Genomic DNA, 16,622 nt, shown 5'->3' with positions numbered 1-16,622 from the left:
AATAGCTCTTCTTGTTTCCTGTTCTGTTTTCCCTTTCACCGGAATGCAATATAAATATCTTGTGTTAATGTTAATGGCAAATAAATAAGTAACGTTTCCTTTTGAATATTCTAAATGATCGATTTCGTATGGATATGGTGCAAATGAGGGGCGACTAAATTTTTCCTTTAACGGTTGAATTTTTGGGTCAGTTGGTTTATTTAATATCTTGAAATCCCTTTGAAAATCTTTTTGCTTCTTTAATGTTTGAAATGGATATAATAAAGTGAATGATGAAGTATTAACTGAAGGAGGAGGTACTACTGTTGGAGGTTTTGGTGTTGCGAGTGGTTTAATTTTATCTGCTTTGATTTTGAATGATGAAGTTTTGGATTTCATTCCTCTTTCCATTAATTCTGGATGTATTTTATTCATTTGTTTTAAATATGCTGTATATAAAGGTTTGATATACTTTCCTGCTTCGAGTTTATGTTGAAGGATGAATTCCAAAAGTTGATCTTCATTCAAAAGTCGGGCTGAATGTGGTTTAACTAATGAATCATAAATTAAAGCTCGTGCATCATTTATGGTCTGAATGACCTGGGCGTTTTGTTCCTTTGGCTTTTGTTCCTTTGGCTTTTGTTCCTTTGGCTTTTGTGGCTCAGGATTATATAAATTATATAATTCATCAATATCTTTTTCTGTTAATACTTTATTTTTGAAATCTTTCAATTGTTTAAGTTGTGATTTAGTTTTTCCCTTTTTATATTCATTATTTTCAATTTTGTCTTTAATTTTAGAAATTATTCTTTCATGATATTTCAAAACACCATTTTTATAATACGGATAATAATAATCCATATCATCACTCATTATAGTGTTATCATATCCTTGGAGATATTCTTTTAATTCATAATAACTAAGAAAATTTTGATCACGTATTAAATTATCAATTAAAATTTTAAAATCTATTTCATCCATTGGAATTTTAAAATTACCAGCATCATCATCATCCAATAAAATTTTAAAATCATCCATTTATATAAAAATAAAATAAATGTTTTAAGGGCGCCCACCTCTTTGATCAAGAATCAAAACCATCATTAACAGTTCCTTTTGTCTCTTCTGTGGCATTTTATTTTCAATAAAATTTCAAATTGTATTAAATAAACGGCATACAACATCCATTTTCACAACATACAGCCTTAGTGTGTGCTCCTGTTAATGCAGTCTTACCGATTGTTAAGCGAGTCATAGACCTGTTTTTAAGTTGTAAATTAATATTCTGACCATCAAATATCACTTTATCATTTATTATATCCAAATAATTTTTAGGTGTTAATTGTTTATTTTGTCGTAAACTAACTCCTTTCATTTTTTGTGCAATCTTTTTAAAATCACTTCCATCAATTGAACCGTTGAATGATGTATAACACTTGGGGCATAAAGCAACCATGTTATCACCTTGTTTCTCAATTGCTAAACCCAATAACTTCTTCTCATGTGCTTTTTCTTCAGCTTTATTCTTTAATTTAGGTTTAAATTTCTCATCAAAACAAAAGAAATCAAAGGTGCGAATTTGTAAATGTTTTTATCATAAAATTGTTTATCGGTTACAATTGCTTGAAATGCTTGAGTGTTAGGAAGATTTGGATCACCAGCGATTGCCCAATAAGATGAATCAGTATCACCTTCAATGAAATGAAAACGATTAACATCCATGCATTTATACATAAAATCATAAATGAAAACCAAATACCAGTATTTAGCATTATCTAAAGTAAAGAATGCCTCTTGTAAACATATTTCACATCTATAAAATCTATCTTTGAGCATCATTTGATACGTATCTTCACCTATTTCTCTTATGTTTTTAAACTTATTTGACATACATGCAACGCGTGCCTTCTGTGCATTCATTATTTTAGTCTTTGTGTAATTTTGTGTATTCATTGCATCGTAACCATATGATCCATTAAGTGAAATCTTGCAAAATAAACTTTTTCCTTTATTTCCTTCTAATTCAGCCTTTTGTCTTTCGTTCATAAATTTGTTCGCAAATTCATTAAAACAAGTGTTTTTTGTAAATGTTAAAATTGATTGAATGTCATCGATGATAAAATGAAATCTGTCTATTAGATACCAAAGATAATAAGAAGAAAATGGTTGATATTGGTTGTGTGTTGATGCTAACTGAGTTAATTTTCTCTGTTTCTGGTCAACTGGTAGATTGTTTGATTTCATGTAATTATACATAAAACTGCCAATTGTTTTTTCATCTGTGATAATATCTAAGTTTCTTATTATCGGTAAAAAGTTTATGTAATCATTAATGTATTTTTCATCAATGTGACCCTTTACTTCAGCCACGAATAAAGTATTTTTCTTCTTAATTATTCCCAGTGCTTTTGCTTTCTTTGTTGCTGTATCACAAATGATAACACCATTCAATCTTCCCGGCATATACATTTTATGGTCAGTATATTGAATGAAATCATGAGGATTAGATGAAAATGATGAAGGATATAATGAATTAAAATCAACACCAACGAAATGAGTCATGATGTTGGTGGTGTCCTCATTTGATACAGTTTTAGTTTCTGGATTATATGAAAGTTTATTAATGTGCGTGATTCCTTTAAGATTTACTCTATGTTGAACATTTGATAAACCACCAGTAATTCCATTACGGAGAATGTGATAAGCTTCAACTGAATCTAAAGTCATTGGTAAATTATTTTTTAATGCATAATTTCTTAAATTGATTCTTAAACGTTGAACATCTTCATCTTTATTTGATTTAACGACATTGCAATAACAACATATTAACTGACAATTTTCTTTAGTATGTGGTTTTTCATTATCGATTCTATCCAATGTTGGTTTATTTGCATATGTAAACGCTTTACCACACATTTTGCATTTAGATGAAAGGATTAAATCGTGATAGTATTGAAAATCATCCGTTGAAACATTATTTTTAGTATCTCTTTTCGCCTTTTCATCTTGTTTCTTATATGAATCAATTTTATATTTCCAATACTTTTTTGTTAATTCAAAACTTGATTCCACATTTTCTTCATCTGGATATGTTTCATTAGGATTAAAGTCTTTATATGCTAAAGCGTAACGAATCATTGAAGCATTCGATGATAAAGAAAGATTATGAAGCATGTCAATTTTATAAACAAATGTTTCTTCGATAATTTTATCAATTGGGTCAATCATAATTTCAACGTCTTTATTGCAATAATGAATAAAATATTCTAATCTATTCTCAAAATTTTTAGCATCATTGAGATATATTTGATAATCTGAATCGGATATAGTTTCTTGAGTTAATGCTGAATAAAATGAATCTTGAGTGAATGGTTCCACTTTATATAATTCTTCTTCGTAATTCTCCCATGTGATGAATTGATAAGGGAAAAAGGATTTAACACGTGTTTTATTGTTTCCGAAATCTTGAGTGAATTGGTCTAATGTCCCACCCGCTATATAATTTCTGATGTCAATAAATCTTAATTCATATGGAACGTTTGTTTTCTTTACAATGATTTGCTTAAATTGTGAAGAAGAACCCAGTATTGATTTTATTTTCCATTTTGCAGTGTTTAAATCATGAAGAATTAAATTTAAATCAAACTTTCCCGAATTAAAACCTATGATATTCACTTTATTGAATTCCTCATCTAAAAGCTCTTTAAATGCTTCCTTCTGTTTTTCATTTAATGTATTCATTAATTCTTCATATTGTTCAATATTTGATTTAGCAACTAATGAACAGGTTGAAAATAAAAATTCAATCCAATCAGAAATAAAAGAATCACTTGATGTTAAGCAAAAATTCCTCGTATATGTTTTATCGTTTAATTTAACCGTTGATGATACCATAAATGGTTTTAAGTAAGCGTTCAAAGTTGCACATTCAGAAAGTTGAAGTTCTTCTTTAGTCTCTAATGTTTCGAAGTCAAAAGTAATATAATATCTTGTTGGTTTATAATATTCCTGCAAATTGTGAGCTAATAGCCATTGATATATCTTCTGTTTCGTGATATGTGGTGCATATGGTTGTTGTGTGTTTTGCAATTGAACGTCTTGAATTAATCTTCCATTATTTTCTTTACATTTCTCACAATGTTTTAAAAATCTTCTTTGGTTTTTCCTTTCTGGTCATCACGGATAGAATATACTTCTTCTTTGCAAAAGGGGCAAACTTTATATCCTGTGAGTGCTTCAACGTCTGTAATTCTGTCAGCGTGAAGTTTTCCACATGGACTCTGTGTTAATAAAATATTTACTGTTTCAAATTCTGGATCTATCATTATTGATTCCACTAATGGAAAGTCTACCTTATTTATGTCTACGTCTTCTGGTTGAGGGTCACAATAATAAAAATCAATATTAACGTTTAACATTCTTGCTAACCTCTCACTTTCTGATGAAATGTCAAATCCTTCATATGCATCTATGGCTTCATTTAAATAACTTCTACGAGTTTTAGGATTAACACCATCAGGAATGTTATAGAAGCGTTTAAATAACCTTCTACCTTCGGCTCTTATTTGATTATCATTCATTTTAGCTGTTCCGTTTTTGTTCATTTATGTAAGAATAAAAAATTAAAAAATAAATAAAAATAAAGTTTATTTTTTTAAAGTCCAGGGCTAAAGTCCATAAAATGAATTAAGAACACATAAATTTTTATCATCTGCGACGTGACGAATACATTTTAATTTACTCAAGAATGCGTACCCTGATACATTAAATCTAATTCCTGTCTTATTTAATTTCACAACTTTGAAAAGGAATGTATGAATAGCTATAAAATGATGAGATGATGTTTTATGGGTTGCTTCCATTTTTTCTGAAATAAATGAATAAATATAATGCTTATACGTTTTCATATCTTTTATGTTCTTAATAACGAATGGTATAGACCTTTCAACTTCGTCTTCCTTCGGTGCTGTTCTTTCATATGAAACATTATTGGTATCTTCAATAATGAAACCACAATCGCATAAAATTTTATATGTACCAATTGTTTCTTTTGATATTTTATCTAACAAATCAAAAACTTTATCAACACCCGTGCATTTATTTAAATAATAATTTGTGTAAATATCATGATCTTCTTTCTTCATCGTATTTGTTGCATATGTCACATTTTTCAGTGCTTTTTTGAATTTTTCAGAATCAAGAGGAGGTGAAAGTAATATACATGGATAATCTCCATCGTCAATAAATTGTAACTTATGTTTATGAATAAATTTTGTGCCTTCTTCTGAAAGTGTTTCGTCAATATCACCATCTAATAAATTTTGTGTTGATTCTAAGACATAATTTTTATATCTTTCTTCATGAGATTTCTGAACTGCTGATTCTGAAGCTGGGATATTCATTAAACCCTCTACTTCATTTTCATTATATTTTTCAACTTCTCTTAATTCCTTAATTTTTTCATCTATTTCATCTCTTATTTTTTCCAGTCTTTCAATTTCATCGTATTCATCATCTTTAATTCGTTCTTCATAATATTCAGGGAAAACATCAGGTTCTTTAGGTTTTTCTTTTTTAGATGCGGGATATAAGAAATTTATAACATCATCTTTATTCATTTTTCCATCATAATCAAACTCATTTAAAAACTCCGCGAATTTTTGACAATTTCTTAAATAATATTTATCAACCTCATAACCTGCCTCCTCTAATATATCCTTTATTTCCTCGTTTGTGAATCCTAATGTTTTCACGTCGTTAGTCTTGACACTCATTTCATACAAAATAAAAATAATTGATTTCATAAATTCAAATAATCATTAGTTTCAATTTATTTTTCTCATTTATGACTCCATTGATTATGACATCATTGATTCCATTCATGATTTAAACAATGTTTAATTAATCGCGGAATATCTGACATCATCTATATATAGCTTCTTTTATAAAAGATAAAAATAAATTATTTTAAAATTAATGTTAATTTTTTAATGATTTATTATTTATTTCATATGTTAAAAAATGATACAAAATCGCTCGATATTGTATGAATTCTTACATTTACAAAAAAAGTCACACAACCCGCTATATATACTACTTAAATTATGCAATAATTAAATATAATCATTTTTATATTTTTATACTGATAGTAATTAATATACTATCCTGCTTAATAAATGGTATGATCAAATTTGTTTGAAAATTTAATTATGTATATAAAACAACGTCTTCTATATAAAAATCAAAATTTTCGGACGAACCTAGATTGAACCTTTATGAAAATCTATCATTTTTGTTAATTGAGTTAATATGAATCTTTTACATATGTATATATAGCATTGATAGCTTATATAATCATGGTTTATTCCATATTAACATATTTTTTCAGTTAAATTTGTTAATAATATCATGTAACAAATTAATTCAAGATTAGAATGTCTACAAAATGCTAACAAATAAGAACAAAATACGATTTCTCGACTTAAATTTTAATATGGAGTAGTTTTTCGTTTAAATCTAATTAAAAATGAATAAAAACTTATCTTGTACTATTTTCATTCAAAGATTTTAATAATGTAAATCATGCATTTTCATAATTCAGTACAGTTCTTTTTAGAATTAAAGTTGATGAGGATGATATTTGTGATTTAAAATAATTTGTTAATGTTCACCTTTTATTCATCACCTTGTTGTATGCCCTAAAGCAATAGCATTATCAATTCTGCTGAATTGATCAACTCAAAATTCCAAAAAAAATTCAAAATTTCAAAAATGAAATTAAACAATTTGAATTTTCACATGAAAAAATCAATTTCCAAAAAAATTTGGAAAATCAAAGTATTTGATAATTAGTCAAATAATCAATTTACATCGTTTTTACTCATAAAAAACAACTAATTTTTGATTTTGATATCATATTTGATAAATACTCATTCCAGAGTTGACGTAATGTATTAATTATTGTTAGAGATATTGCTTTCGCAGCAAAATTCTTATTTCATGAAAGAAAAAAAAATGATTTTATTCCAACAAAAACAAGTAAACAGATGAATGGAAACGTACTATATTTTCATAAATGTAGTAATCAGCGTGTCAGCTTTTGTTTATCATGTTCGAGTCAAAATGTATTAACTTGTAATAAGAAATATTCGAAGATTATATGAAGTATTGAGCATTCTTTGTAGAAATATTTGTAATTCATTACTAACATATATAATAAAGTTGTTTTTTTTCCTTATTGCAATAATTTTGTCTGATTTTAATAACTTTTCATGTATACGAGTTGTGTGAATATGCATCATAATATGCGTAAATATACTTATTTGCGACGAATAATGTGGTTGCATAATGGAGGTGCTAAATTTTGATTTTTAATATGGGGCTTTGGTATGTATAATCATGTTCTTATCTCAACGTAGGAGTATTGGTGCAATATGATTAAAATTTACGAGGTTGATCTTAAATTGAATAATTCTGGAGTATAAATCACAATGCAGCTAATTCTATGTTAAAGATAGATACAGATTGTAGTAATCAATTAGGGAGTACAAATTCATTCTTTCATTTCTGTCGTATTGAGCAGAAAGGAAGAGATCATAACCCTAGGAAAAAAAGCCCAAATTTGTCACTTTTCATAGTACGTTAAACTCAATTCGCTCGGCGAATGCCGAGCACACGTACTCATCATTCAACATAATATTCTCATTCTTTGGTTATTATAGTGCCAGACAACACAAGATTTCAAAGAATTACTTGAGTTTTCAATTAATCTTAATCCGATTTTAGATTTATCGAGAACTCCATCATCACAATCACATACTTCAGTGCGGTAACTACAATTATCCATATACAGAAGGAAGTTCTTTTCGAACAACTCATTTGGAGTCTGTTTTGGAAAGAACTTCTTTCTGTCCGACTTAATTTCATAGTTCCTGATCAACCAAAAGACAGAAACCACACACTATCTACTTAGGAAAGGAGTTCTTTCTAAATCTTCCTTAAATTGAGATTTTACGAGAGATAACCCTTCTATTGCACTTAAAAATGAACATTTTGATATCTTTAGTATCACACATGGTCATATATAGTATTTCATCTACATGAATACATTCATCTTTCGAAGTCTCTCATTAAATGGGAGGCTTCGAAAGATGAATCGTTTTATTCATACAACTTTAAATCTCGAACACATTTAGAGAGTGAGTATATCATTTTATTCTTGTTTTGAGTTTATTCTGATTCAAAATTGCAGTGAAAACAGAAGTTCACACATCATATCTGAATGTGAGCTCATCTATACTTATACGATCTCAATACCTCCACTCTAAGCATAAGAGGTGAAGTTATATAAAAATTATCAGATGCGTTGAAGTCTCAAAAGTATTGCCTGAATGCTTGTTTCATATTTGTCCAAGTAGTTTCAATGAATAAATGTATTGTTTTTTATAATTTCGATTTATTTTTAGAAAATATTCAATATAAACCTTTATTGTGTTATTTACATCTCATAAATTCTCTGTCTAAATCATATAAAAGCGCGTTTTACCCCTATGAATCAAGAAATTCATTCAATATTCATGGTATATTTATTAAATTTATACGATTTACTAATAATCAATATTATATCCTCATAAATAGCAATATATTTTGGTAATCTATGATAATCATATACAATATTTGAAATCAAATTTTCATTAGTTTAGGTTCCTTGTTAATAGTAAACCATTATATTTATTACTAATAATAAAATCTATGTGTCGTATTGAAATTCAATAAAATTACTTATTCGGTCCAAAAAAACAAATTAGATAAAATTTTTCTTTTTTTATGTAATTTTTGTTTTTCATTTTTCTCAAGATCCTAAGTTATGTTCTAACTTTTGACATCATATCCTATCATGCTAGGCTATATATTATAGCATATCCAAAAGGCAAGGAAATCTATCAGAGAAGCCTTTTTGACCTATCGTTGCCCTACCTCTCAAGAAAATTCCCAATAGAAAATATTTGAGAGAAAGAAAAAAAGAAAATTGAAAAATATTACTCTCCTTTATATTTCATGAGATTTTAAATTTATTCTCATAAAATTGACAATTTTATACGTTTAGATGAAAATAAGTGATTTTGGTTGAAATAGAAATTATTATTTGCTTACAGCTATCAAATAGATTTTTGCTATTTTGATTAAAATTTGTTAATCAAATTAATAAATTTTTTCTAAATATCTTAAATATCTGGATCACTCACATATACAATGAATTGAACGATAAAAATAATACAAACTCAACTAAGTTTCCTGTCTTTCAACTAAAAAAAATTATGCAAATTAAATTAAATTGTTTATTCAAATATAAAACAAAGATGAAGTAATTACAGTTATCATAAACTTTATGAATAACTCTGTAATTGGTTCAGATTTTCGTAAAAATATTTTTATTAATATCGATAAGAATACGTTTACCTACTATCACAACATATCGATAAACAAGAGTAGAGTGATTTTTATCATCGAAACTTTTTAAAAGCTGTAAGCTGGAAGGAAAAATCTTGTTTTTTCTGAGTTAATTGTAGAACTATTGATGCACGAGTTATCATTGTGATGTAGAAGGATGTCAATGTACTGACTGAAGGATATGAAGCGAATTGAATTTCATTGCATTTCAATTTGATCAAAATTTGTTGAAATGATATGAATGTGTCAACATCTGTATCACTCTCTTTCACTCCTTCCCTATTCTTTCGAGAACGAAGCTAGCTCAGCTTTCGCTGAGCGAATTGACGCTTTTGATGCCCTAAACGTGCATGCTCTCAAATTTATCGAAAAAATTATACCACCTAAACTAGTATATTCTTATTTTAAATATGATATTATCATTAGAATCCACACTAGAATATATTTAAATCAACTTTTAAAAAAGTTCGAATCCTGCGCGTCTCACTTTTTAAATTTTCGAAAAGGAAAATTATATTCTCCTAAAATGAAAACAATTTTCCGAATTGACATCCTTAAGCATAGGAAAAGGATTTACATTTGTAAGAATATAATTTAAATTAGCTAATTTTTCGAATAAATCAATCGATTTGAAAGAAATTCAGCCAAAAGATTTGAATAAAAGTTTGTCACTCATTCTAATGATATCACTCTTAATGAAATCAAATCTTTCAGTAATTGAAATAACTTTGTTTATGGTTGAAAAAAAAATAAATGGCAGAAGAAGCATTCAAATGGTGGAATGGTATTGTTAATGATGAAGAGGATAACCCTAATCCTCCTGATATTCTTCCACCTGATGATGCTAGTCTTTTGGTGCCGTTATTTTCTCCAATTTTACATAATCATACAAATTACACAATTGATGCGGATAACTGTTGGAAACATATTCATGAAACATTATGCAAGCTCGTTGACAATCCAAACGTTGAAAATCCAAATGATGATTTTCCGGAATTTGTAGTTCAATTATACAGCTATCGAAAATATCTAAAAATAAAAGACATAGACATGGCTATGATATACATAGATAAATTTTGCCCAGATCCACCAAATGATTTTTTCTTGCAAACAATGGCTTTATCCATTGACGATCCTGAGCTATCTGTCGTTGTTTTATTAAAGTTATTTGATGATGGAGATGAAAGATTTATCAAATGCCTCGAAAGTCCCGGGTTTTCAGATAGATTATTCGATTTATACGTTCCGTTTCTTTTACTATTCAATTTGCGTGACCAACACTTTCTCTTTAGATTAAACGTTGCTGAACTCATTATACGCGTTTTAGAAAAATATCCCGGAAATTTAATGGATCAAATGCTCAATTCGTTATATCAAAAATTACTTGCCTTGATTGTTTATGCACCAGTTCAATACTCTTACGCATTTTTCCGATGCCTGGTGAAACTCAACGATTTCTCTTTAGAAAAACTCAGTAGAGATCAACAACAGAACAGACTTAACGGCTTACTTGCAATTGCAGATGGTGACTGTGCCATTCGATTCGCAATTCTCCGCTATTTAACAAGATTTCCTAATATTATTGATTTATACGAAATTATAAAATATTCATCAAAGCACTTACCACTGTGTAATACTGATCTCGAGATTTTGATAGATTTAGTTGCGGAAACTCACAATGATTCGCCCTTAACTCATTTAATGGTTGTACGATCACTCTGTAGGACATTAATGCAAAGCTTTCTATTCATGAGGTCTGCAGCTACTTTGTTGATTGAATTCCTTTCAGATTATTCAAGTGATGAAATTATTGATTGGATGAAAGCGTTTATCCGAAGAGTTTTCATATTTATTCGGTTCTGTATTTTAAAGAACAAGTATTTACGTAGGGTCTTACTTCTTTGTTCCGTTCTTTCTTCTCCAATGTTCAAATCTATTCCATGGCTCTACAAATTTATCCAGATTTACGCCTCTGAAGCATATTGTCAGCACCTCCCATTTATTGCCGACTACTTCTCCATCATCAACGAGAAAGATGAAATTTTTGAAAAAGAGTTTTCAATTTTTTCTTCCTCGAAAATCCAGCTGAAAGTATTCCCGTTCAAAGACAAGACATGCACTCTCTCAGAAAACCACCAAACGAGGCAGTACACCACCTACAAATCTGCCCAAACAGACTCCCGCCTCGAGGAGCTGAACATCCCCTTACTCATTGCCAGGTACCTGTACTACGATACCGAAATATCCACGTCCGATCAGAAATTCTGCCAGTTCCAGATAGAAGACCTGATTCAGGAGCAAAAGGACAAATACGTAGAGTGCGAGAAGGCGCATTTGTCCACAAAGTATCCAAGGCTCAACAAATTCCTCACTGCAGGCAAAATCAACTTACTCGGAGCAACAATTGCGTATAAGGAGTCAGAAAACGCAATTTGGGAATTCCAGAAGAGAGTTATCAATGACTACTTGGGAGTACTAAACGAAATACACAGACTTTTGTGTCAACATCCAAATATCATGGCAAATATAAAAATTTTGATTTTCGATAACAACACGGCGATCACAGATTCCGCCAAATACAAGAACCTCAAAGAGCGAAAACACGCTTGCAAGCTCGCCCTGTACAATATGGCCACAAAATTCCAGCCGCCAAACTACGAACAATTGATTATCGGAGAATTGGCAAATAACATGTTCAAGTATGATATGTCCATTAAATACTCTGCTCCATCAGTTCTTGACTATTACGTTCAAGAGTATTTAAACAGAAATCCAAAATTTGCTCCAATGTTGGACGCAGCTGCAACAATCATCAACATGGGAGTTGTTGAGGCAGCCAAGACAACAATTGACGAACTGGCGAATGCAGTTACTGAGCAAATTGGAAGAGTAATGGACGGATCGAGCGTAATCATCAGCCAATCCATTCTCCGTGTCATATTTGATATTTGCTACTCATCATCCTCGATTCTGAACTCATACAAAGCTGCAAATGCCGAATTTTTGAGAAGATGCAACCAATTTATTTCCAAATCAATTTCCGAGGCTGGAATTCCAGACTGCATCGTTGGCGGAATGAGGAAACGTGCAACTGTCCAGACTCTCTTCAGAAACAAGAAGATGAACACATTTGGACTTATTGAGTACATGACAAACCCTTTAGATATGGTCAAACATATATACAATGTCATCCAGAGCTTGGATTCGCTCAACTACAACTGCACTCTGCACCAAGAAATGGTAATTCTCGTCCAATGCGTAATTTCTGTCTCCCCTCCGTCAAACGCTGTCTCCGCAATGAAGTTTATCAACCAATGGGCGCCCACGTTCTGTTCTCAGCTCTTGAATGACAGTTTGAAGCTATATAGAGAAGCAATGGATAGAATTATTGTTGTAGACAAGATTACGGAAGAATAACTTTGTTCTTTATTTTGTTATTTGTTAGTAAAAATAATGTTAGTATTTTTTATATATATATAAAATGAAAAATCAATCATGAATGTAGTCATGTAGATGAAAAATCTTGTAGAGAAAGGAAAAATACGGCTTCTTCTCATTATTTATCTTAGAAAATACATATAGGTAGTTCAAAAATAATATCATTCAAAAAGTGACGTTCTAAATATTTTAGGGTGGACCCCAAAATTTATCATTTTTTATGAATTTATTATTTTTCATATTTTATTCAATAAAAGATTGTTCACGTATAAGAGAAACGCCGATTGGATCAAAACAATACACTATTACAACCGAGGATGATGATACTCTTTGTATAAAACCTTTATATTATCCGACTTATATAGTATTTAGTCAATATAACAATGATACTGTCTATTATGGATCCATTGATGAAGATGGAAGCGCCGAAGAAAGTTCTCAACTTCGATTTTTACCTTTTTATCAAATTATTGACAAATATAATTATACAGCAATGATAAAGACGCCAACAGGTGGCAACATCTCTTTTTCATCAATATCCTTTCCTGGATCATGCGCAGATGGAGTTTATTTCTCCACAAAGCTTCAAGATGAAATAATTCTTTCACAAAACGATTCAGGATTCAAAAAACTGCAAATATTCGACGACAAATGTATGGTTTGGTCTACAAAAGGTCATCTAAATATATCTCTTGAAATGGAATCAGATGATAACGAAGATCAACTTTATATTTATTATAACTACACTGAGTTTAGTTCCATATCAGGGAATAGCTCCTTGCATATTTCGACAGATGCCACAAAGCCAGTTTTCTTCAGATTAGTTGCAGATGACTTCAATCCACCAAGATGGGCCAAAATCAAGATCAGAAGTGATGGTGATGAGCCACGTAGAGCTGAATATGGATTTTACATTCCAAAGTTTATTCCACCGATTTGCGACGACAGCAGAAGATGGTTTTCAGAGCGGACTGCAATTTTGTCTCTCGTTTGCTTAGCGATACTTATGTTGTTAACGATGATAATGATCGGAAAACAGTGCATTTTTACTGAATCTGAACAAGATCTGTACCTTTCCGCCGCAGAAAATCTTTCATCCCATTATCATTACGGAACTTTGTCAGTTGAAAGCTTGGCTTCTTCAGAATAATAAATTTTGTTTGTATTTATTTTTTCCAACTTTATTATTTCAATTTTATATACAGAGGATAGCTATATTTTATGTCATATCACCTAGTGTGCACCTTATGTATTTATGAAATTGACAATTCAAAAAAAAATTTCATTTGGAACTCATTTAAAAAAAATATTATGATAATGAGAAAAAAAAATATATGTTATATATTAAAAGAAACTAACAGAAAGTTTTATTATTTGTATATAAAAATAATATTAATATATATTCTAATATGCGCTTAAAAGAGCAGCAAGAGGAATATGCCCGTCGCTAAATTCTATATATTTTTGTTCAGCAATCGGTTGAGCACACATCGGGCAAGTTGGGTGGAGAGAAAGCCATCTAATGGCACATTCGTAACAAAATATGTGTGAGCAACTAAGTTGAACAGGTTCTACTGGCATATTAAGGCAAATTACGCATTCATTAACAACCTTTTCGGGATCTGCGGCTTTAACTGCTACTATAGAGTTGACCCTATACTTTTGTATGGAAAATGCGAGATCCCAAAGCAGCCAAAGTAGAAGAATGCATTTCATAACAATATAAATGTAACAGCTCGTAGTTTTAGGCCTGGCAATAAAATTCATCAAAGTAGGAATTGGCCAAATATTTGAGAAATAGCAGAGCCAGCGAAATGTACATAATACGCCACGAAGTAAAACAAAGAATCTTTCAAAAACTCCGAAAAAGCCACGTCGTATATATTTGAAGCTAACCATTTTCGTTCCAACTAAAAAGCATTTGAGCGAAGTCGCGATACAAAATATTATTAAAGAGACGTCTAATGAAGCGATATATGTTAGAAAGAGATTGTAGTCTTTTTGTTTGTGGAAGTGATATACTATTAAGCCTGCAAGAGATAATAATAGCATTACTAGACCCCATGGTATTAAAAAGTAAGGAGTTTCGAAGTAAAATGAGCTTGAGTTCGTCATTTTTTCCATTATATCAACGAGTTTGGTTTCAATAATGGAGTAAAATATCATCAGCACTAACGCGATTATAAATAAAATTATATCTTGCTCTATTACCTTCAATACAACTATCATTGATAAGATACCACCCATCAGGCTGATTTTGTTATTGAACGAATTGCCAATAGCCCAGTTGGGAGGTGGCTGTCTCATTGAATCTGCAATTTTTTTTTATGAAAATGCCGACAATTTTTAATTAGATGCATGCTAATACTGTGTGGTTCCGGATAACTTATTTGTCGTAGTTCAATCAAACTGTTGAACGCTAAATTTTATTTGAAAATAGTCTCAAATTTTCAGAATTCTTATTTTCAAAAAGATCGCTGCGATAGAAAATATCTGTTTTTTATTTTTTCAAAGATATTTGAAAATTGTGAAGAAAGTTTATTGAAATTGATGATGATAACATGCATAATTTAAAGTGGTCGTTTATGAGCGACCAGTATTAGTTTTTTCTATTGCATATGTTTGTGTTATTTATTCTTGTGAATACTACCTCTAAATATTGGAAATTGATGATCTGATATCATAAAATTTTCTCATTCAAATGTTAAAATGGATCTAGCAGAGCACTATCTATTAGGACTCATATATGTTTTATTATTATTATTATTTTTTGTAGTAGTAGTAGGCCAATTATAAACCTCTAATGTCCCTATGTATTTGATCAAGCAAGCTTTCATTGGGACAGAGCAATAGAACATAGCCACTTATACTTTGTCGATGGACATTTACTCGGATTAACCATCCATAATATGATTATATTTTGCAATTTCAATAAGCCTCATTTCTAGATATCCCTAGTAATATGGAAGCTTCTAAAATAACTCAGATCATAAATTACGTATACAGAAACATACATTAGAAAATCAAATTTCAATTCGACAGTATCCAACCATAATTTTTCTTAAAAACTCAGATACATTTAATCAATTTCAAGTAACAAATACACAGTTGAAACGTACATCAAATCGACTGAGACAATTTTTGTCTCGAGATTTATTTGCAATATACCGTTACTATTGTGCAATTTTACAGAAGTAATTTATCATCTGTTACTAAACGGTATTCAATTTCTAAACAATTACTCTGATTTCGTCAAATTCATTTTAAATTGAAAATTGAAAACTCAACTCATATATGTTTAACATCCTATACAGTATCCATTACGAGATATTTACGAATACACTAAGATATTGTTATTCTATTTAATTGTTGTTGTTAAAATTTTATCATTATTAAATTATAGAGAATTGTATTGCAAATATCATTTTTTCATAATTTTTGAGATGCTGGCTTCTTTAAATTGAAGAATAAAAATATTTTTTTTAATTAAAAATTATTAATTTTTTGCACTAAAATAAGATTCATAATCAAAATTTTAACAATATTACTACATGTCAGCTTTTCAAAAAAATTCAAAATCTAATAGATTCAATGAAAATTCTTATTTTTTAAAAACATTTTTCATTTTTTGAATTTTTCTTGGAATTTTCAAGTGTGTCTTAGAGCAGAATGAATGCTTTAATTTAATTTCAGATCATATAAAATGATGATTTCCAAGATGATTCAAAAAATATATTTTCATAAACAAATTTCAA

General features: G+C 29.7%; 4 protein-coding genes and 2 pseudogenes across 6 annotated transcripts, besides 2 other annotated features; 2 read left to right on the top strand and 4 right to left on the bottom strand.

The window, feature by feature from the left end:
• Nucleotides 1-5,826: part of a mobile genetic element that runs on past the window's edge.
• On the bottom strand, nucleotides 1,142-1,713 carry TVAGG3_0761200 (annotated as a pseudogene). The gene has a single exon. A coding segment is annotated over exon 1 (572 nt).
• On the bottom strand, nucleotides 2,815-4,583 carry TVAGG3_0761190 (annotated as a pseudogene). Its single transcript has one exon. A coding segment is annotated over exon 1 (1,769 nt).
• TVAGG3_0761180 (uncharacterized protein) lies at nucleotides 4,647-5,753 on the bottom strand (the record flags this gene model as incomplete). The annotated part of the gene is made up of 1 exon (XM_051245630.1): nucleotides 4,647-5,753. The coding sequence occupies one exon, from the start codon at nucleotides 5,751-5,753 to the stop codon at nucleotides 4,647-4,649; it is 1,107 nt and encodes a 368-aa protein (XP_051092217.1).
• A 1,789-nt stretch (nucleotides 5,827-7,615) lies between the features above and the next one.
• Nucleotides 7,616-7,663: a mobile genetic element.
• Nucleotides 7,664-10,166: 2,503 nt separating this feature from the next.
• On the top strand, nucleotides 10,167-12,872 carry TVAGG3_0761150 (uncharacterized protein; the record flags this gene model as incomplete). Its single annotated transcript, XM_001314020.1, has 1 exon — nucleotides 10,183-12,846. One exon carries the CDS (start codon nucleotides 10,183-10,185, stop codon nucleotides 12,844-12,846), a length of 2,664 nt encoding a protein of 887 aa, XP_001314026.1.
• Nucleotides 12,873-13,087: 215 nt separating this feature from the next.
• Nucleotides 13,088-14,073, top strand: TVAGG3_0761140 (uncharacterized protein; the record flags this gene model as incomplete). Its single annotated transcript, XM_001314021.1, has 1 exon — nucleotides 13,088-14,017. The coding sequence occupies one exon, from the start codon at nucleotides 13,088-13,090 to the stop codon at nucleotides 14,015-14,017; it is 930 nt and encodes a 309-aa protein (XP_001314027.1).
• Nucleotides 14,074-14,135: 62 nt separating this feature from the next.
• TVAGG3_0761130 (LP20373P family) lies at nucleotides 14,136-15,277 on the bottom strand (the record flags this gene model as incomplete). Its single annotated transcript, XM_001314022.1, has 1 exon — nucleotides 14,272-14,982. One exon carries the CDS (start codon nucleotides 14,980-14,982, stop codon nucleotides 14,272-14,274), a length of 711 nt encoding a protein of 236 aa, XP_001314028.1.
• Between the last annotated feature and the right edge of the window lie 1,345 nt (nucleotides 15,278-16,622).

Source organism: Trichomonas vaginalis, chromosome III (genome assembly GCF_026262505.1).
Source record: "Trichomonas vaginalis G3 chromosome III, whole genome shotgun sequence".
Lineage (NCBI taxonomy): Eukaryota > Parabasalia > Trichomonadida > Trichomonadidae > Trichomonas > Trichomonas vaginalis.
The sequence above is the reverse complement of the archived record's forward strand: the minus strand, read 5'-3'. Positions and strand labels throughout refer to the sequence as shown.